This window comes from Ambystoma mexicanum, chromosome 9 (assembly GCF_040938575.1).
Source record: "Ambystoma mexicanum isolate Mex_15411 chromosome 9, UKY_AmexF1_1, whole genome shotgun sequence".
Classification (NCBI taxonomy): Eukaryota; Metazoa; Chordata; class Amphibia; order Caudata; family Ambystomatidae; genus Ambystoma; species Ambystoma mexicanum.
This window is the reverse complement of record NC_090931.1, coordinates 256,106,421-256,128,674: the sequence shown is the minus strand read 5'-3', so window position 1 is coordinate 256,128,674 and position 22,254 is coordinate 256,106,421. Positions and strand designations below refer to the sequence as shown.

The 22,254-nt window shown below is 48.8% G+C and overlaps 1 protein-coding gene across 1 annotated transcript in view; it reads left to right on the top strand.

The window, feature by feature from the left end:
* The first annotated feature begins 625 nt into the window (after positions 1–625).
* The window catches only part of DNMT3L (DNA methyltransferase 3 like), a 441,537-nt gene continuing 419,908 nt past the window's right edge, over positions 626–22,254 (top strand). Inside the window, exons 1-2 of the mRNA XM_069613919.1 lie at positions 626–641; positions 1,295–1,374. Coding sequence (XP_069470020.1) covers positions 626–641; positions 1,295–1,374 — 96 coding nt within the window. The remainder of the gene's footprint in view (positions 642–1,294; positions 1,375–22,254) is intronic.

The window sequence follows — 22,254 nt, the reverse complement described above, 5'->3', positions numbered from 1 at the left end:
GGAACATTTGGATAAGCAAATTATGCTTTTGTCCACTCTGCCTTCCAGAGATCACAGTCTTAGTGAAGTTCTCCGAGACGGGCCTGGCCGTTCCTCAGGCTTGTTTACCAGGGGAACACAAATATGTTGCAAAGATACACAATCTAGTTGGCACAGCCTGCAGTTGTTACTAATGCGGAAGCCAGAACGGAACAGCGCAAGGCTCATAGAGTTTTTCTAGCAGTCGCTAAAGAGAAGTTGAAAAGGGAGATGCATTTCATCATCCCTGTCCGAGGGCAGGCTGGCGCACCTAATGCACCAGACAAATGTGAAAGGAAAAAAATGCCAAGGTCTCAAGGTCTCAAAAAGTGATGAAGGCTGCAAGGCCAGACTGGGGATAGAGGTTCAGTAGTGTGTGCCAGGAGACCCATAAAAAGGAAATTTTGGCCTATAGTCATTAGGTGACTAAAAGGTTTTGGGGAGGGGTCCATGATGCCTTTTAGAGAAAGTTGGATTGTTTAGAGAATGGTCGAAGTGTAGGAATAATATTGTGTTATTTCAATTTTAAGTAATGTTTGTATAATATGTGTTTAGCAATACAATGGCTTTCTATGCTTGTACCTGACTTTGAATAAAGTATCCTCCTATGGACTACAGTACAGGTAAACAATGATATTGCACAAAGCTTGGTCTCAAAGGCTTTTTTGACTGTGTTTGGGTTGGCCTCTTGTCATGCAACCCTACCCTCGCCATGATGGTTGTACAGCCCCATAGGCCTATTGATGTCAGCTGTTTATCGCTGGAAAAATGATAAACTAGTGCAGTGACCAGGTCAAGCCATTGCATCACATGATTTATTTGTAAGGAGTTGATAAGGATTTGGTAAATATTCTGACAGGACAAGTAGCACTGTTTAAATGTCTATGGGTTTGGTTTTTACAAGCTCTGAGTTACCTAAGAAAATGTGCAAAGTAAGCCAAAGCAATGCACCAAACCTAGGATGCAAAAAGAGAGAGGGATATTAATTGTATGTGTAAAAACAGAAAAATAAAATTCATGAAAACAAAAATGCGTGTTGGTTTAAAAAAAATAAACACAAAAACAGGGCTAGCTTAAATGGTACAGTATAGATGAGAGGGACTAGGAAGTTAGGAGTTAATGCAGAGATGTATAGCCATCCCCAATAAAATAAAGGACAACTGCACCTAAAAATGAACAATTTTGTCTTTTTATGGTTATACAGTCATTTTGTACAAATCACATAGAAATGTTAACTCAATTGCTCAATTGCTTAGTGCATGTTTGTGTTTTGCAGAAATATGTATTGGCTGTGGATGCCTTGAAAAAGATGTTCAGCACCCGGTCTTTCACGGGGGACTCTGCGCGCCGTGTAAGGTGAGGAGTTCACCCTGTAAAGAAATAATCCACTATCTCTTTGTTGTGGTATGGCTACTCTTTCCGTTATTTACCTAGCCTTTATTTGTGCTATGTGTATTCACCATGTGAGTTCAGATCTTTTTTCAGAGGCCTATTTCATTCATTTCTTACATAATGCTCCACGGCTACATCTTTCTGCTATTCACAAGCACTATGGTATTTAGTGACCCAAGACACCTTGAGCAGTATTCACAACTTTCTCCAGCATGGGGTCTGGCATGGATTCACATGCTCATGAATATTCCCCGTCGTCAGGCTGGGAATCCTCGGTAAAGAAAAAACCAGTATCAGTTTCGTTTCTGATCTGTCTTTCGTAGTAATAACCAATCACTGGTCTCTGCGTCATACTGACCACAGCCAATGACTGCCCTCTACCTAAGCACCGCCTCTGGCAGCCATCTTCAGATTTTTACCGCACGTTCATGTGTTGGGATCCTCGTGCTATTGCTCTCGAGCGTTAGTGCTATTTTTCGCGCTTTTTCACAAAAAACTTCGATTCTTTCGGTCAAAAGAGCCTCAAGCTCCACCGATCCTACATCCGATCAACGGGGACCCGTGTCGGATTCATCTGTACCCCTCAAGGGTGAAGATTCGTCGAGCTACACTTCGGAGGACTCCAGAAGCTTCTCAGGCCCGGTCTCGGAGATGGCCCAGGAGAAGGGAAGCTCGACGCCCGGAAAGCTGTTCAGGGTCTGCCCTGGATGCCAGCTGCAGAACGTCTTCAAGGAGGACGAACACTCTTTCTGCCTTTACTGCCTTCATGAGGACAAGACGCACGTGGAGAAGGACTGTGCGTTTTGCGGCAACATGTCGGAACGGACCATGAAGGACCGCCATCAACGTCTCGCCAACTGGCTGGAGGGTAAGAGCCCGTCTGGCGAGAAGAAGAAGAAATCCGAGCGGTCTTCTAAGACCTTTGAGGGCGCCCCGGCGACGGGGGCCCAACATAAGGCCAAGCACCGCGAGTCCGCTGGCACCGGGAGCGCCGAACGGTCGGGCTCTACGGGCGCCAGGCAGGGCGCTCCCTCCCCGGCACCATCAACCACGAGCCAACGCTCTGGGTCGGGTAAGAGGAAGGCCGAGCACCCGGCGAAGCTCCTGGAGAGGCCCCGGTCGAGCTCTAAGGCAGAGGAGGAGCGTGGCAGTGCCCCCTCCCTCAAGGATAAGGCGGTGAGCGCACCTAAGGTGGTGAAGGCCTTGATCCATCCGACCAAGCCCTCTATCGAAACGGTCGCGGCGGCCCTGGCTCAGCCTGTGGTGGCTGCACCAGTGGTGGCGACCTCAGGGCCCAGAATCTCCCTACCTCCTCGGAGGGAGTCTTCATTTGTGCCCATCGATAGGACCCCCGTGAAACCCTCCGTGGGGAAGAAGAAGGGGGGGCAGGGCGTCGTCGTAGATTCGGCCTCAACCTCAGAAGAGGAGCTGATCGAGGTCTTAAGCCACGGCCTAGGCGTGGAAGAAGGCCAGCCCGTCGGAATGGACCCCGACGCAGGTGACGACGATGACATCGTCGAGGATACCGACGGGGCCCCTGCTCGCCCGTCGGATTCCCCTCTGCCAGCGCCGCAAGACAACTCGGCGGCCATTTTGTTGGCCATACAGTCCTTATGCTCCGAGATAAGGACGAGGCTACCGTTACCGACGGAGGAACCTCTCCCGTCGGGGGATCCAGAACCGGGACCTTCTGGTGTTCCCCCTACCAAGAAAAGAAGGATCCATCCACCACCTCCTTTTCAACCGTCGCGCCCCGTCCAGCCCTCCTCCCCGTCCACCCGAGGGGATGATACGGGGACTGACACGGCAGCGACGGGTACGGACGACGAGGCATACGACGAGGATTTTCCGTCGTCGCCTCCCACCAGGGCTTCTCCGCCCAACGAGATCGGATCTTTCCACTCCATGATCTCCAGGGCTTCCGAGCTTTTCCAACTCTGCCCTGAGGAGAAGAAAAAGGAAGGCTTCCTTTATCAGCGGCGCGAGGCCAAGAGGAAGACGGTCCTCGCAGTGCCTCTGTTGGACGACATTTGGGATGAGGGCCTTTCCCTCCTCAAGAACCCTTCCACGACGCCAGCTAGAAGAGACTGGTACGAGAAAAAGTACCGGGTCCCGGACACGGCCCCCCTATGCCTCCGGGCGCAGCCTACCCCGGACTCCGTCGTCTCCGCGGCAGCCAGGAAGAAAGCGGGGGGGGGGGTGCGGCCTCCACATCGACTTCCCCGCCGGATGGCGAGGGAAAGAAATTGGATGCTATGGGACGTAGAGTCACCTCGTCGGCAGCGACGACGATTAAAGCGGCCAACGCCTTGGCTATCGTGGCCCGCTACGACAGGGAGCTCTGGTACAAGATAGCTCCCGTGCTGGATTTTCTGCCGGACGACAAGAGGGCGGAGGCCCTTGAGTTCCTGCGGGAAGGTGAGGTGGCGTCGGACCACGCCGTCACCGTGGCGACGGACATCGCCGACACTGGGTTCCGCCAGCTGGGCAACGGCGTTTGCCTTCGACGTCGTGGATGGCTCAAAGCTACGGACTTTCGGCAGGACGTCCAGACCAGAGTCCTGGACCTGCCCTTCGACGGGAACAACCTGTTTGGGAAGACTGTGGACGATTCCCTTCAGGCCATCAAGGCGGATACTGAGACGGCCCGGGCCCTTGGAGTCCTGCAGCAACGACGAACGCCCTTTCGGAGCGGCGGAGGCAAGGGCGCCTCCAAAGGTTCCGGCGGCGGTTTCGCTTCCTACCGTCAAGCGGCCCGCTCGTCGTCGCAAGAGGCCTACAGAGGACGAGGCAAGTCTAGCGGACCCCGCCGTCGTCGCCAAGGAGGTCAAGGCGGCAAGGCCGCGTCCAAGCAGGATTGAACCGGCCGTGGGGTCGGATCCCCACCAAAGCACCCCGGTGGGAGGCCGGCTGGCGGGCTTCGTCAGCGTGTGGGAGTCCATCTCCACCGACCGTTGGGTGCTGGACGCCCTGGCCCGGGGCCACGCGCTCGAGTTTCAAAGAAGGTGCCCGCGCGTCCCCCCCGTGGCCAGGAAAGAACTTCACGTCCCTCAACTTCTCCTGGAGGTAAAGGCGATGCTCAGAAAGGGCGCCATCGAACTCGTCCCAAAGAGGCTTCGGGGCTCCGGAGTCTACTCGCGATACTTCCTCGTGAAGAAGAAGACGGGAGGATGGCGCCCCATCCTAGACCTGCGACGTCTGAACAAGTTCATCAAGGCGCAGAAGTTCCGGATGGTCACCCTCCAGCACGTCCTGGGTCAGCTGGAGGAAGGAGACTTCCTATCGTCGTTAGATTTGGAGGATGCCTACTTCCACATTCCCATCCTAAAGGGGCACCGAAAATTCCTCAGATTCGTGGTCCAAGGGCGTCATTACCAGTTCAAAGCCCTTCCCTTCGGACTACGGTCGGCACCCAGGGTATTCACCAAGTGCCTCGCACCGGTGGCGGCGCAGCTGCGCCGCGAGGGGATTCACGTCTACCCCTACCTGGACGACTGGCTCATCCGCGCCAAGACAAGGGAGCTCGCCGTGGTCCACACGGCAAGGGCCGTCCAACTCCTCACGGACCTGGGATTCTCCGTGAACTACGCCAAATCCCACCTGGTGCCCGCGCAAGTCGCACTGTTTCTGGGAGCGAGGCTCGACACAGTGTCCCTTCTGGCCTCCCCGTCGGAGGAGAGGACCAGGACCATCTTGGGCAAGGTGCAACGGATGTTGGTGGCCGACGCGGCCAAAGTGAGGTCCATCAAGTCCCTCCTCGGGATGATGTCTTCCTGCATCTACCTCATTCCCATGTGCAGGCTCCGGATGCGCCCGTTGCAAGAATTCCTGGATGCGCGCTGGATCCAGACGACGGGCAGCTTCGAGGAAAGGATCAAGCTCGACGAGAGTTTCCGACGAGCGATACGGTGGTGGGGCACCCGCGCGCATCTGACGGCGGGCATGGTCTTCCAGACCCCAGCCCACCAGGAGACTGTGACCACGGATGCCTCCCTGGAAGGGTGGGGAGCGCACACCGAAAATCTGCACGCAAGGGGACTCTGGCTCCCGACGGAGAAGTCCCTGCATATCAACGTCCTGGAGCTCCGTGCAGTGTTTTGGGCCCTCAGGTCCTTCCTTCCGTCCCTCAAGGGCAAGGTGGTGAGGATCTTCACCGACAACACCACCACCATGTTTTACATCAGGAAACAGGGCGGAACCAGGTCCCCAGCGCTGTCCAAGGAGGCGCAGGACCTGTGGCATTGGGCCGTCGCCCAAGGGATTTTTCTGGTGCCGTTTCATCTGGCAGGGATAAAAAACACCATCGCCGACTCACTCAGCAGGGAGCTGCGCTCGTGCCACGAGTGGGAACTACGGCAGGACCTGGTGGATCGCCTCTTCCGACGGTGGGGCACACCCCAGATCGACCTGTTCGCGACGGCGACGAACACCAAGTGCCGGAGGTTCGCCAGCAGGTTTCCCCAGACGAGGAGCATGGGCGATGCTTTCTCGTTCCCCTGGGAGGGCCTGTTCCTCTACGCGTTCCCTCCCTTGCCTCTGCTAATCCGGCTCGTCAACCAGCTCAAGAGGTCACGGTGCAGGATGATCCTCGTCGCACCTGCGTGGCCGAGGCAGATATGGTTCCCGGACCTTCTGGACTTATCAGCGTCCCCGCCGATCAAGCTGCCGGCGGACGCGGATCTACTCTCCAGGGAAGGAGGCGCCATCCTCCACCACGACCCGAAGTCGCTGAACTTGCAGGCCTGGCTCCTGCAGCGCTAGAGTTTGGAGGATACGACATACCGGCCGATTGCAGAGAGGTTCTTGCAAAGGCCAGGGCGTCCTCGACTCTTAAATGCTACGGACACAAATGGAAGAGGTTCTCTGTCTGGTGCCACGCACAGAAGATTAACCCTCTACGGATTACGGCTCCCCAAGTACTGCCGTACCTGCTGACGCTGGCCAAAGCTGGTCTGGCACACGCGTCCATCAAGATTCATCTTGCTGCGATCTCCCGATACACCAGAACCACGGGGCGGACGTCCTTGTGGTCTCATCGTCTGGTGAAAGAGTTCATGAAGGGACTGTTCAGATCGTTCCCGCCGGTGAAGGCTCCGGCCCCGGCGTGGGAGCTCAACGTGGTGCTGACCAAGCTCATGGGACCTCCGTTCGAGCCTCTGCACTCGGCCCCGTTGAAGTTTCTATCGTGGAAAACAGCTTTTCTTGTGGCCATCACCTCCGCACGACGAGTGGGAGAGATCCAGGCCCTTTCCTGCAAGGCCCCGTACTTGACTTTCCACGACACGAGGGTAGTGCTCAGGACGCACCCCTCCTTCATGCCCAAGGTACCGTCGGACTTCCATCTCAACGAACCCTTGGTGTTACCTGTGTTCTTCCCGTCGCCTTCGTCGCCGGCTGAGAGGACTTTGCACTCGCTGGATGTAGCTAGAGCGCTGAAGTTCTACGTGGACCGCACGAAGGGTTTTCGGAAGACGTCACAACTCTTTGTGAACTTTGGACCTGTCAATCAGGGGAAGGCTCTCTCGAAGGCTTCCATCTCCAGATGGCTCTCCGGCTGTATCATGTGCTGTCACCGGTTGGCAAACCGACCGCTGCCTGGCCGTCCGAGAGCCCATTCCACCAGAGCGATCGCAGCTACCACGGCGTTCCTATCTGGTGTGCCCCTGCTGGACATATGCAGGGCTGCTACGTGGAGGTCGACGCACACCTTCACGAAATTCTACTGCGTCGACCGGGATTCCAGGGAGGAGTCCAGGGTCGGCCAAGCAGTGCTGCGCAACCTGTTCGCCTGAGGTGAGCCTGGTGAGGAGGTAAAATGCTTAATGTTGAGTTGATGTGATGCTTAATGTTGAGCCTTTGCCACCTCCGGTGGTTGTGCATTTGTGTACTGCTATCTATTCTTTATTCATGAGCATGTGAATCCATGCCAGACCCCATGCAGGAGAAGGAACAAGTTACTTACCTGTAACTGTTGTTCTCCAGCATGGGTCTGGCATGGATTCACATGCGAACCCTCCCGCCTACCCCTCTGCGGCTCTTCACTTGGTCATACTGCCACTTCACGTCCTTCCAAATCTGAAGATGGCTGCCAGAGGCGGTGCTTAGGTAGAGGGCAGTCATTGGCTGTGGTCAGTATGACGCAGAGACCAGTGATTGGTTATTACTACGAAAGACAGATCAGAAACGAAACTGATACTGGTTTTTTCTTTACCGAGGATTCCCAGCCTGACGACGGGGAATATTCATGAGCATGTGAATCCATGCCAGACCCATGCTGGAGAACAACAGTTACAGGTAAGTAACTTGTTCCTTACCAAGTTTCAACCATAGAAAGGAGATGTTGAAAGGTTTTTGTGCTTAGGAAGGAAGGGTTATATAGGCGGGAAGACAGCTTGCGTTGTAGTGAGTTGGAACTGAACATGTGAGTCTCCTCGCTCTAGCCAGTTAACATTATGAACATCATTTTTCCATTTTCCTGGGTGCAAGGTTGTTCTGTACTAAAAGCAGGATCTTTTCTCTCATACTCTTCACGTTTCCACTATTGACATTACTGGTTAGCATCAGTGGTTGAAGTGTACAAAACATTTTTGTGGAACTATGTTGCCACTGCCCGCCCACCTTTTCTGCCCACTCTTCCCCCTCCATACTCACCCCCTCAATTCAAACCCCTTACAGACACCTTCCTTACCTCCACTCCACCCTGCAACTCTGTGCTTTACAACAGTTGTAGCAAGACTGAAACACAATGAAAGAAAATGCATGTAAATGACCATCATCAGTGTGCCATTGTCCTCCATTGCATGCAGCTTTCTGTAGCCTCCCCTTGCAATCGCCACCCATTTGCACTTCTAAAAAGCCATGCCCCGTGACTATAGACACACACACACACCTTTCCCATTACCATAAACAATGCTGCACCTCCATTAATTAATTTTAAGAAATATGAACATGGGTGAAGATTACATTCCGTGGGTTGCCCTTTTATATGCACACCCCACAGCTGATGTTAAAACTAATGGCTTATTGTCGGAGTCTTTTGATTTACATAGGGGCACTAGGCAAGGTTGTGCACTGTCACCTTTGTTGTTTGTCGTAGCCATTGAACCTCTGGCTATTGCATTAAGATGTGATTTGAATTTGCAAGGTGTTTCCTTTGACGGTGTTGAACAGAACATTTGGCTCTATGCAGATGATCTTTTATTCGTTTTTTTTGTTTTGTGTTTATAAATAACTTTATTGTTTTTTAACAATATAACAAGACACAATCATGATCAATAAGACATTCTCAAGTATAGGTCTGGTGTCTGAGCCCACCCCCCCGCCCTCACCTCCCTCCCCTTGCCAAGACCACAGACGGACCATCGATGATATTCGTGTCAGTTTACGAGCCAGGGCTATTACTTCTGTCTGAGGTGCTATCCAACGCTTTGGGGTGAAGCAGCGGTACTGTCAGCGCTATCCAACGTTGTAGTTCTTGGCTGGAGTCTAGCCTTTGTTCATGAATTGCAGTTTCCCACGCTCCGGTCTCAGCAGTTATCCATTTACTGAGCTCTCCTCACCATTGTGCTTCGCTTGGGCATTTCGGGCTTTTCCATCCCATGGCTATGCATCTTTTTGCAGTGATATATAACAGATCTCCGAGTCTATTGAGAGGTTTGTTTTTCCTGCTGCATCTGTAGTTGCCTAATATGCAAGCTGCGGGGCTATGGACTTCTACTTCAACGTCCGCTTCGGCGGCTCTATCTTTTATTCGTGTCCAGAAACCTAGTATTATTGGGCAGCCCCAGAACATATGAGTCATACCAGCCCTGGGCTCGTTGCATTTGGGGCACACCTGAGTTCCCGCATCCTTGAATCTTGATATGGCTTCTGGCATGAGGTAAGCCCTGTTGGTAATGTACAATTGGATGAGTTGTAAGCGGGCGTTCCTAGAGATTTTCTTGTGATAATGGGTTATCGCCTCCCATTCGTTGTCTTCGAATACGAGGCCCAGTTCACTCTCCCATTTAGCCTTACATTTGAGTTCATTTCTTGTTTTGCTTAGCATCAAGGCCTCGTAGAGTCGTGAAGTTTCATGGCCTCCCTCTGCAGCGTTGAGCATAGTTTCTATGGTCTCGTGTTCCGTTGCGGTGTTAGCAGCCTCGGGCCATCTGCTCTCCATAGCTCGCATTACTGCTCCATGGAGCAAGAACTGTCCTTTAGGTAGCCCTGTGGCCTCACTGAGTTCAAAAAATGTTAAGGACCCTTGTTCATGAACTAAGTCTCCCAGCGTGGCTACTCCATAGGGATCCCGTTGGGCGCGCACTTCTGGATGTCCCCATGCTCGTTTTGCCATAATTGCTGCTATAGGGATTTGTGGTGAGAATGGGTCTGTTCTTCCGACCATTTTGCAGGCCCGTTTCCAGAGGTGGATTCCCAGTTTGGCCAAGTATGGGCAATGTCGTGTAGTGCTCACTTCCGTCCAGAGTAGGTCTCTGCATAGAAGATGGGGTAGGGCGGGTTGGAGGAGTCGAGTGTCCACTGTGCTCTCATCAGCCATCCATCGCATCACATGCCTCAGCTGGCTAGCAAGGTAGTATCGTTCAAAGTTAGAGACTTTCATTCCCCCCCTCTCGTAGGGTCTTTGGAGTGTTTCTAGTGCTACCCTGTGCCTGCCGCTCTGCCAGAGGAAACTCCTGCAAAGTTTATTTATGTTTTTGAAGAATGAGGGGGGATGTTGAAGGGGACGTTAGTGAAGTTGTGTAAGAGGTCGGGGAGAGCCACCATCTTGGGTAGGCCTGCCTGTCCGGCCACTGAGAGCGGGAGTCTGCTCCAGAATTCCATGGATTTCTCGAGGGAGTCCTTGGCCCTGACCGTGTTAAGGATATGTTCAGTGTGCGGGTTCCGGTGTATGGTGATTCCCAGGTACCTGAAGGATGTCGCTTGCCATTGGAGGTCTAGGAGGGGTAGGGACCTGTAATCTTCGCTATGTAGAGCTGCAAGAGTGTAGAGACAAGACTTGTCCTTGTTAATTTGGATTCCTGTGTATTTGTGGAAACCGTCTAGGGTCTCAAGAATATAAGGCAGGAGGTGTTTGGGATTGTGCAGATACAGTAGTGTGTCGTCGGCATACATGGAGACGAGGTGGGTCACTCCGTTTATTTCTATACCAACATCTGCGTATTCCTGTCTAAGGTAAGCAGCCACGGGTTCGTTGGTGATGATATATAGCATGGGGGATAGTGGGCATCCCTGCCGGGTGCCTCTTTGGAGGGGCCATTTACTGGAATATGTCTTGTTCGTACGAACCCTAGCAGTTGGATTAGTATAGACTAGTTGGGTCCATTTCGGAAAGACTGGTCCTATCCCCATTTTTACCATGGTGGCATACAGCCACTTCCACTGCACCAAATCAAAAGCTTTGGTAGCATCTAATGATGCGACGGCTTATTTTTGGGGTCTTAGTTCTGTGCTATAAATGACATGATGTAGCCTTCGCAGGTTCTCGGTGATAGAACGCCCTGGGACGTAACCACCTGTTTGGTCTTGATGGATTAGTTGGGGAATTACCCTACGCAATCTGTTAGCCAATAGGGCAGTTAAGATTTTACTATCCACGTTCAACATGGAGAGAGGCCTGTATGAGCCACAGTCGGCTCCGTCCTTACCGGGTTTAAGCAGGGGGATAACCACGGCCTCATTCATGGATTCAGGGAGAGTGCCGCGTTCAAAGGCCTCATTGAACACTTGGGCCAGCAGGAGGGCCAGGGTCTTCTCGTATGACTTGTAAAACTCTCAGGGAGGCCATCCATGCCCAGAGTTTTTCCAGATGGTAGGGATCTAATGACTCGGGGGGTGAGGGTTCAGAGTACAGATTGCGATAAAACTCGGAAAAGACAGAGTTAATTTCCTCTTGGGTATGTGCTGTGGTGCCATCAGGTATGAGTATGTGGCAAATGGGGTTTCGGGGTGTCTCCCTCTTGTACAGCCAGGATAAAAGTTTTCCAGGTTTATCGCCAAGGGCAAGGGTCCTCTCGATATGCTTGGCATAGCTCAATTTACCTAGGGATTCCCAGTGTGTTAAACAGGCCTGCTTCAACTCGGTTATTTTCCGCAGATGGTCAGGGGATGAGTCAGCGCTGTTCTCCAGTTCCCCTAGCTCCTTTTCAGAGCTTTCCAATGCGGTTACAATGGATTTTTGAGCCCCTCCTGTAGCTGCTATCATCTCGCCTCTCATGACCACCTTGTATGCCTCCCAGGCAGTGCACACGTGATCCACACTGTTCAAGTTCCTCTGCCAGTATTCTTCGGTGCAGTCTTTTATATGTTCACGAAAAGCCGCATCTAGCAGGGCTTCAGCCCAGAGCTTCCAGGTAGGCACCGGGGGCCTGGGTGGGAATACTTCCCAGGTGACCATCAGCGGGGAATGGTCAGACAGCACTCTCGGCAGGTACTGAGCGACATTGAACATAGCTTATTGTTCTTGGCTTACAAAGAAGTAATCTAGCCTAGTGTGAACGGAGTGGGGTGGAGAGTAAAAGGAATATTCTTGTTGTTCAGGGTGCATTTCTCTCCATAAATCCAGGAGCAATAGTTGGTGAGTAAGTTTAGATAGTATTTTGGCGGGGGGGAGATGGACGGGTGTGCTTGTTATCTGATCTGTCCTTTAGTGGGTCTAGGGTGCAGTTGTGGTCACCCCCCCAAATTATGATATTGACTCTATAAAGAGTGAGGCGTGGGTACAGGGAATGAAAAAAGGTAGTTGTGTCGTGGTTAGGTGCGTAGGTGCTAATTAGGCATAGTTCCTTGTTTTCAATGGAGCCGTGTATGAGCGCCATCCTGCCCTCGTCGTCAGTTTTAGTGCTTATCAGACCTGAAGGGGATGGTTGGGTCGATCCATATCAGTACCCCCCTGGCATATGAGGAGTAAGAGGATCCGATCAGGGTGCCCCACCATGTCCTGGCTAATGTCTCCAGTTTATTCTGGGCTAGATGTGTCTCCTGAAGCATAGCGACCCCAAACTTGCACCGTCCCAGGTATGCATAAATACGGCCTTGTTTAAGGAAGCTATTCATGCCTCTGACTTTTCATGTCAGCACTTTGATCTTGTCAGCCATGGGCAAGAGGCGGTCTTACGATGGTTCCCGGTGGCATACGAGGTATAGCTGCTGACTCGCTGTATGTGAAGTTTCTCCGTGGTCTTGGTGTTTCCCGTTTTAGAATCTCAACTTTAATATCAACACCCCATTTCCCTCCCCCAATAACTGTAAACTCCCCCAACTATGAACAAGTCCAGCGGGGTTTCCGCTGTTATGACAGACCCGTTTCCGCTCCGTTGGACCACACATTGGTCTTCGGATGCCCTACGGGCGGGTAAGTGTACCCAAAAGGAACTACCAGGGGTAGAGGGACAGTAGGGTCCGGTGTCTCCTTAAGGAGGATCAATCTAGCTGTACTTAGGCTTCATTGTTCTGCAGTTGGGCCATTGTGGGCCGGAAGGGTGTTTCTTGAGCTTGATGGATGTGGGCTTAGCGCGGCCTCCATTTTTGTCTTCAATGTCTAGAAGTTGCAGTCCATCCATCCAGTCTCGGGCCTGGGCAGGTTTATCGAACAGGTGGGCTTTGCTATTGTGTATGACCTTTAATCTAGAAGGGTATAGTAGCATGTAACGCAATCCCGCTGCTTTCAGTCTAGCTTTTGAATATATGAATTGCGCTCTTTTCATTTGGACCTGGACGGTATAGTCTGGGTAGATGGCAATGTTTGCGGAGTCCCTTTGGATCTGACCCCCTGATCGCGAAAAGGCCAAGATGACCTCTCTATCCCTGTAATTGAGTACCTTCACTATCATTGGCCTGGGCGGGGTGCCTGGTGGCGGTCGTTTGGCGAGGGACCTCTGGGCTCTTTCAATGAAGAAGCCTTGGGAGAACTTTCCCGCACCAATTTCCTGCAATAGGAGGTTTTCAACGTTATTCGTAGGATCAGAGCCCTCGACACCTTCCGGTAATCCCAGGAGACGAATGCTATTCCGGCGAGCCCACCCTTCGGCCTCCTTGGCTCGATCCTCCAGATTCTTGACTCTTTGTTGAAGTTCGTCTACATCATGTAGAAGTTGGGTTTTAGCTTCCACATTTTCTCGGACCTGGGTTTCCAATGCTTCAGTTCTGCCAGCCAATGAGCGAACATCCGGGCGGAGGAGACTCAGGTCAGTGGCAACTGCATCTATTTTATTTTCCATTGTGGCTTGGAACAGTTTAATAGCTTTGAGAATCTGGTTGTTGCTGGATTCAGTTGTTGCTTCAGTTGGGCTGGGATGCGTGGTTTCTGCAGTAGGGCGATCTGGGTTTACGGGACTGCTGGCCGTGAAGGTGTCGATGGTGGTCTGGCGCTGCTTAGCCCGTGCGCCCTTTACAGACATCTTCCCAGGAGTGGGCGCCCCGCCTCGCAGGGGGGCTAGTGGCGTGGTCCGGGGTAAAAGGCGAGAGAGTTGGCGCAGTATTGCGCGTCGACTATCGTAGTTCTGGTCGTGGTGGCGCTTGTACTGGGCAAGGTTGGTGTGTGAGACCAGGCAAATAGCTGCTAGGTACGTGCAGAGGGGGCACCAGGGTCTCAGGTGATGCACATTCCAAAGCCCACTTAGGCGTCAGGTATTAAGGCAGGTTATCTTGTGATAGCTTATAAGTGTCTTCTGTAGTTGGTCCCTTCTGGGGGGCGTGCTTCTGCCTTCTATTCTCTCATGTGTCACAGAGGTGCAAAGGAGAATCTTGCAGGCTGGGTCGCGGGCTTACAATTGCTTAAACAGGGTGTTTTCTGTGCCGGACGTGTCCGATGCAGCACGGGAGGTCTTCCAGGCGAGATCAGCTTCAGGCCTCGGGAGAGGGGCACAGGGAAGGCAACAGCAGATGGCGTTGGTCTTTGTTGTAAATTATGTCTATTACACTATGGTGAACAAAGCTCAAGTGTCCTGTCCTGAGTTCGGCGGGCACTTCCCATATAGCAGCATGCATGAGCTGTCTTCTGCTTCCCCCCGCGCCTCTCCTCGCTCGTCCGTGTGATGAGGTAGGACCGGGGAGGGGGCAGGATATACTTGTATCACCAGTCATACTGAGCCCCTACGGCGCCATTTGTTATAGGTGCCAAACATGGGAAATTTAAGGAGGTATATGTAACCAAGAAGTTGAAAAGCAATTTTTATTAGACAAGAACATATAAAAAGAGAAAGCATATATTCAAGAATCTTCAGATACATATAAAAAAATGTACATCCTAAAGTTACAGCACTTCAAATATATACAAAGAAAACATCCTAAGTAATCAGAAATTGAAAAAGAAGGAGAAAAAGAAGGGGAGAAAAGATTAAATAGAGAAGAGGAAGACAGGTGAAACAAAGAAGTTAACAGAAAAACTTGTTCTGATAGGAATCTTTATCTAACCCAGTTACACATGTAATTCTTATTCTGATGCACTTTTAGTAGTTTACACAAAACTGAAAAAAGAGGGAAGGGTTTAACTGCCTAACCCTTAATAACTCAAAAAAATGATTCTCACATTTAATTGTGACAAAGGCAACTATCTGATATATGCCCCTTTTATTTGGAGGGGAAAATACGAAGACAGGGAAATAGGAAGCAAAGTAACAAGTCCTGTGCAAACAGCCAAACTTAAAGAAAAAATACAGAGTCCTTAAGAATGCCACCTCAGATTCAAAGTGGTATGTGAAATTATTTTGAATGAAGTCCGATGGGATTGTGAAGCAGGCTGAAGTGATATCCTACGCCTTCTGCTGGTGAGCTTGACAACCACGTCCCGCGAACACAGGGGCATATACGCCTGTGCTTAGGGCGTGGTGAAATTGGCGTTTCGGTGAAGTGTAGAGAGGTCAAGACCCCCTTCTTCAGGGAATTCAAACCTAAATTCAGCCCCTACAAAAATAGTCAAATGACATAACATCATGTTGTAATTGTAATATTCTCTGGTTTAAACATTAAGGAAGCGGCATGCAGCATATACGGTGATGAAGAAAATACCAGGGAATGATACGTGCCACCGAGTGGACAACCCTAGACAGTTTGGCAGGCGTTCCCCAGACAGGACCCTCAGTAACCACAACCAGAAGTGATAGGAGCGCTGAGTCGCGAAGGTAACAGGACCCATGACAGAAAAAGTCCCACATCCAAAAATAGAACTGCAAAAAGAAATCAGTGTATAGACACATTTGAAAAGGTGCAGTGAGCTCTGAGAATACAGTATAGTGCCAATAAAAGTGAGGTAGCAGGAGAGACTTGCCTATCAAGTAACAGAAACTAATCACCACAATTGAATATATTGAGTCCATACCTAATTGTACCAAAAAGACGCCTGCTAGTAGAGAATCCTAGACAAAAAACACCTCACATGATTCAATCATAGAGGCAGGAATGACCTACAGGACATCGAATCGTATCTATAATAACATAATATAGATACCATTAAAGCGTAATCCACAGATCCAGTTAGCAAGTGTTGGCTCACAGAAGGTACACGAAAACACACAAAGAAATTAGCAAACCTGCAAGCATTAGCAAAATCGTGTGCACGGTACGACCTCACGAACCGTCATCAGTCAAGGCAGGAAATGAAGCTGTCTCAGCACGCCATCATGGTGCAATAACATCCAGGACTGCCGTCTGCACTTACGGTGTTAATAATTTCTAAAGAGTCATACAAGCTCCGTTATAGTAATGCGCTGGTAAGGTACGGCAAACCTTGAAATGAAGTCGAGTGCTCAACAGTGCTTACCTGTGGAACGTCTCGTAATCAGACAAAATATGCGTAGAATGGAGAGCGTTACCTCATAGAGAGCCCAAAGGGAGGTATACACGTTTCTATTTCTGGGGGGGGGGTGTGACTAGGTATTCACTAGGCGGCATAGACAGAGGACTACGGAGATTTTGCTGTCTGTAATAATTCAGTGCACACGGAGGGCAACACGGGTGTGCAGAGGAAACAAAGAAAAACAACAAAGTCTCCCCTCAAACATGAATGGGAGGTGAGCAAAATACGGCATCACATAATGAAAAAATGATATTACTGTAAACAAACAGTAAAAATATACACATGCAGCAATGGTGCTACAGCGCATAAAAGAGTAGAAATATAATGGATGACAACTGGAGCCATTGGGACAGGATGACTAACACTGCATTTAGAATGTTTCATTTAAGCAATGCACTAGTGATGTTAATTAATAAAAACCATTAATAAGAAAAACAGGCAACAGTGGTGCTCTAGTGCATGGGAAAGGTACTAAGCAACTGTGGCCAATGGGGCAGGGATATTAGCCCCATACTGGCTGTGTTTCATTCAGGCCATGCTCAATTGTGTCCAGTTAGAAAAATCCTGCGTGCCTCTTTGTCAGCTAGTGCTTGATGTGGGTTCGAGGCATTCTTAACCACATCAATCACCCACCAGCGTAAATTTTCCGTGAAATGGCCATATTCCATGAAGTGGCTCACCAAGGGCGCATTAATAGCTTTGGTACGGATCCGGGAACGGTGCTCCGTAATGCGTGTGTGAACTGGTCGTGTTGTTTTGCCAATGTACTTAAGCCCACAAGGACACTCAATACAATAAACCACCCAAGGTGTTTTACAATTAGAGTGGTGTCGTAGTTCCCAAGTTTTGCCGTACAAAGGGAAAGTTTTTATTTTGACCGTAAATTTACAGATTGAACATGTCCCACAGGGGAAATGACCCGTCAGTGGGCGTAGGTCCCAGCTTGATGTCATTGATTTTAGGGATTTGTTTGGAGTTGAGGCATGGACCAGTTGATCCTTTAGGTTCTTCTGCCTTTTCATAGCAAATATTGGCACTGGTTATGCTGGTAAGCAGAGTTGTGCAACAGACCAATGTTTTTTGATGGCTTTTTTGATTCGGAACATATGTGGTCTATAGGTAAGGGCACAGACTAATTTCTCATGAGGGGATACCTCTTTAGGCTGTAGTAGAGTAGCTCGGGGAGTGAATCGGGCCATTTGAGTAAATTATTGACCAATTTCTTGGGGTAACCCCCTGGTGGAATTTATTTGAAGAAGCCGTGCGTGGTGGTCATAGCCCCAAATGGAAGTACAGTTCCTCCTGAGTCTTAAGAATTGGGAGTATGGCAAATTCTCTTTTTGTGTCTGTGGATGATAACTTTTGAAGTGCAATAGTGTATTGTGATCAGTTGGTTTTGTGAAAAGTGAACATACCAATTTGTTGGTGTCATGCTGAATTAGCAGATCGAGAAAAAATAATTTGTATATTGCTTTTGGAGAGTGTAAATTGGATGGTGTGATGGCACTGATTCAACCATGATAAAAAGGCACTCAAGTTGTCAGAAGTGCTTTGCCAAATGAAAATAATATTGTCTATATAGCGCCTCCAGTTTTCAATATATTGTCGATAAGGGTTGAGGTCTGAAAATATGAATGTTTTCAAAGTCAGCCATGAAAATAATGGCGAGGCTAGGGGCAAATGCTGCCCCCATAGCGGTCCCTTGAGTTTGCTCATAAAATTGATCCTGATATTTGAAATAGTTCTTGGGCAATGCCATACTGACCAGGGACAACAAAGGCTCTGAGAGGGGGCTACTGTGATCGGGCTGGGGAGTTTAGGGGATCATCCGTGTACCCCTAAGGGGCCTACCCCAGTCCCATCACCCAGCCTCCAAAATAGGACTACATCGCAGACCCTAGGATGAGCCTCTTGCCAGAGACCCGCATTTCTAAGCCGTCAGGATGTTTCCAAGTAATGACAATATGCGGCTGCCCAATGGTTCAGACATCCAAGACAATGGGACCTAACTTCGATTTACACTGTCTGGAAGATATATGCAGAAGAGGGCAGGTCCAGCTGCCAATTGGTGTAATCCCTGTTACTAAGTGCTTAATGGAGGAACAGTTGAATCTCAATTCCTTTTATCTCCATCTTCAAAAAGACAACAGCTAAATCCGGATGACCCCTTTAAAACAATCAAGAACAATCACAGAATTCTACCTTATTGGGCCACATTGAGTCTTGTGGATTTAGACATCTTGCAGGTCCATTGCACTTAAGGAAAGGTCCTATATAATAGGTAGATCGTCCTTGGCACTAAGAGCATCTTCAAATGACTTGCAAAACTGTTCAGCAGTAACAGACTTTACACCACCAGACTTTACGTAGCCAGAAGCAAAGTGGAACGCAGAATACACTTGGAACATTCATGTGTCCTCTTTCGATCCATTGCCTGTGTTTTGGAACACTGGGAACTGTCTGGAAACCTTGGTCCCGGCAGACTCAAAATAGCAGATGTGATTCCCTGCTGGGCAGTGTCATGGAGCCTTTGACCCTGTATCAATTCCTGCTTACTTGCTTGTGATTGACTGCGAGTACCAAGTGTATTCTGGAGGTGTTGTCATTGGCAAAGCAACAGCCAGTGCAGTATATTAAGAAAATGCCATCAATAGGGTTGGAAGCTGTGCTCCAGCTGCAGAAGTGGGGTCTGTGTGAAGGTGAAGATGTGTGCTATTTCTACCCGCTGATAAAACAGTTAATCGAAGGTCAAGAAGGATTGGGTTGAAGGGACTGATTCACACTGCTCTGTGAGTTGCAAGGTTTGGGCTTAACCACTGGCCATAAAAGAATCAGTTACTGTCTGGATACATCAGCGGCACCCTTATTGCCTTGTACTTCCATTGCATGAACCCCCTGAATGTGCCTTGATAGATAAATGTGGTGCCAGTGTTTATCACCCAATGCCTTACAAGCCAATAGCTGGCCAAAGTTCTCTCTTATTGACTTTAGGACCACAAGTTCCAGGATGCCATATGGCTGCAAACAAGCAGAGCAAACAGCTGAAATGAGTCACTGGTAATGCGGTAGCATGTGTGACTACCCTGACAATCAGCCTCTGTAATTTAAGAAAAATGCCATTGAGTGCAACGAAGGAGGACTGGAATGCGGAGCGAACACAGAGCAGAAAGGACTGCAGCCAAAGCACAACAAATCGGGCATAAAGAAAGGGCAGGGCTAATAGGGGGTTGTGAAACATAGCTTGATGTTTGCACACCCTCGGGTAGAAGTACAAAATTAGAAGTGGCGGAGCCAAAGAATTCATGGTTAGAGCTGAGCCATGCCGTGCACAAGCAGAGCAGGCAAAAGAGGCAAATCTTACTGTCCACCTCCCATCCCTCAGCATGCAGTGTGCACAGTACACATGATCAATCTTTGTATTATCTTTGGAGCAAACACTACAGTTTAATACTCTATAGAAAAGTGTGACAGTGTACATTTTACAGAATCAGTTCTAAGTGTACCCAATTATGGCTGTCAAAGGAAATCTGACCAAAGTATAGTGATTTTCCTACGGTTGAATTGATTGGTCAAGTGTGGAATCCAGGTTTTCTGGTTGCACAGTTTGTAATTTTGCAGGTGGCAGAATACACATGGTCCCACTGCATCTTTACTTTTTCACCAACATGCATTTCCTGGCAGGATAGGGATCAAATACTCTTTGCAAGTAGATAACTGCATGCAGTTGTTTAACTGTCACTGGATGGCTGTGTCAATTGAATGTACTCAACGAGTGTAATGGAGGATGAGATGATGCCAGGCTTGGCTTCAGTTGGGCTCTTCTTTCACAAAGGCACTCAACTGACGCTAGAGCAAGGCATTTTTATCTAGCCAGGCTCGAGCCCGCTCTGGCTGCCCCAATTCCACAAACTCTCTACAACTACCCAGACCCTCCCGCACTTCAAGTTGGTTGACTCTCCATGGACAACCACCACTTTTTCAACTTCATTCTCCTAGTCTACCTATGAATGTCTGTGCTCCTCAGTACCTGTCTAATAGTTTATCTGTCTGGTCACCATCTTGTTTCCCCCCTTCTCCTCTGCACTCAACCTTACTGTCTCATTCGCCCTGTGCCTCCTCTCTCTTTCGCTCTTTGTCCCTACTCGACCCACTCCCTTGGAATCCTCTGCTCATCACAATCAAAGCCAACCTGAATGTGAAACTATTCAAAGTTCAGCTTAAACCTCACTTAATCACTAAAGAGGGAGATCTCCTGCCCTCTCCTTCATCCTCCCTGCCTGACCCCACCACAACTTCCAATGATGCTTAATACTGTCATTTTGTATATTTATATAGTACTCCTCTTTAGTTTTAAGCTCTTGCCCCCCTAGGTTAATATTACCCTGTAAGTCCCCTGTTTCTTATATATATATATTTCTGTTTGTTTTGTCCCTGGTCTATGGCCCACTTTTTGTTTACACTCTCATAAACTGGCTCACCACTTGTTCTCATCGCTGTGCTATTGTACAGACACCCTTCGTGGGAATGCCTCTGCCATCTGTAAATGTGTTACTGTTAGTAATTTCAGATCGTAATTGACATCCCTGTTCGTCAAATAAGTGCAAATACAAATAATGGTTTGGTGCATTTGCTCCAAACTCGAATGAGTCTTTCTGTTGACATTACACTCAGTCTAACAAATTCAGACATGATGATTTGCAATTTTATTCTTGCGGATAATATACAATTTAGGATGGATGAAGAGTTGGTAGCAGGGGGCCCAGTACATGTGAAATTGCAATGGCGGGATGGTGAAGGAAAGACAGCAGATTTGGAGACACATAAGATGGAGGCCTTTGGTGCAAAATAGAAAATGAAGGTTGGGTTGCCAGCCTTCCCACAGGGAAGAGAAAAGCATAAAGGGGATCTCCTGAGGCATATTAGCCCTTATATGGAGGAAGTGAGGGATCTCACCTCAGAAATGGTGAAGCGCCAAACATTTAGGATTTAGAAAGGAAGGGACCAATCGATATTGTTGACAATGAAATTTGGGAGCTCAAGTGTATGCTAAACTAACTATAGTAAGGACTCAGCCATTAAGATCTGAATAAAATGAAGGTGAATATAAACATGAGTCTTGCTTTCATTTGAGTTGGGATGGCCAAAAAAGAACAGTATGCTGCAACAGGCTCCTTGCTGTAGAGCGGTGAGGTGTTGGGGGGGATCAACCTTTTTAGTCACTTTTCCTAAACATCCGTATATTCTTTAAGCCCTTCCTCAGTTTTATTAATCTATTCTATGTTTTTATCCTTTTAACCATGTCAGTTTTGCGGGGGGCATTAAGGTCACTTTTTTATAATAGAGAGGTTTGGTAAACTAAATAACACTTGGAGAATCTCATCACAGCAAGATGTGCCATACACATTAGGTTCATAGACCTTATGCTTTCTGTTGTTGTCACTGCAGAATGTAGCTGCTTTTTTTATCTTTGGGAGATTTTCTTATTGCACTAGAATTGATATTTATTATAATAATAACAGCACCCTTGTTGAAATAAACAAGTCAATTTCTTTTTACTTTTTATCCAGTGAACTTGTATGTTTGAACAATACGTGTTTGCCACAGAACAGTAGACTTTTTCAGGTGATCAATATATGGTATACAGATATGTTTTTTCTTGATCCACCTTGTTGCATGAAATTCATAATTTCTTTTCCTCGTTATCTTTTTCAAAAATGTTATCAACTGTATTATGTATTTTTTACCAAACTGTCATTTCATGTTTGTTTTCTTTTTGAAACTTTGCTTTGCACCCCCTTTTTCACTTTGGAATATATATATCTAGCTCTACAAGATTCACATTTGTTTCTCAGTTGCTCACTCTGCAATATTTTCTTTCCTCTTGGTCTCTTTCACCTTATCTCTATGAAACCCAACTCCTCATCTGCCTTTACCCGTTCTTTCGTATTGGTGTTTTATGTGACTCTAACACAACAGTGAATCGTCACTTTATTTTCATCTGAATAGTATTTGTGTGCACAGGTTAGTATTTTTCTCATTTTCTTCTTTGC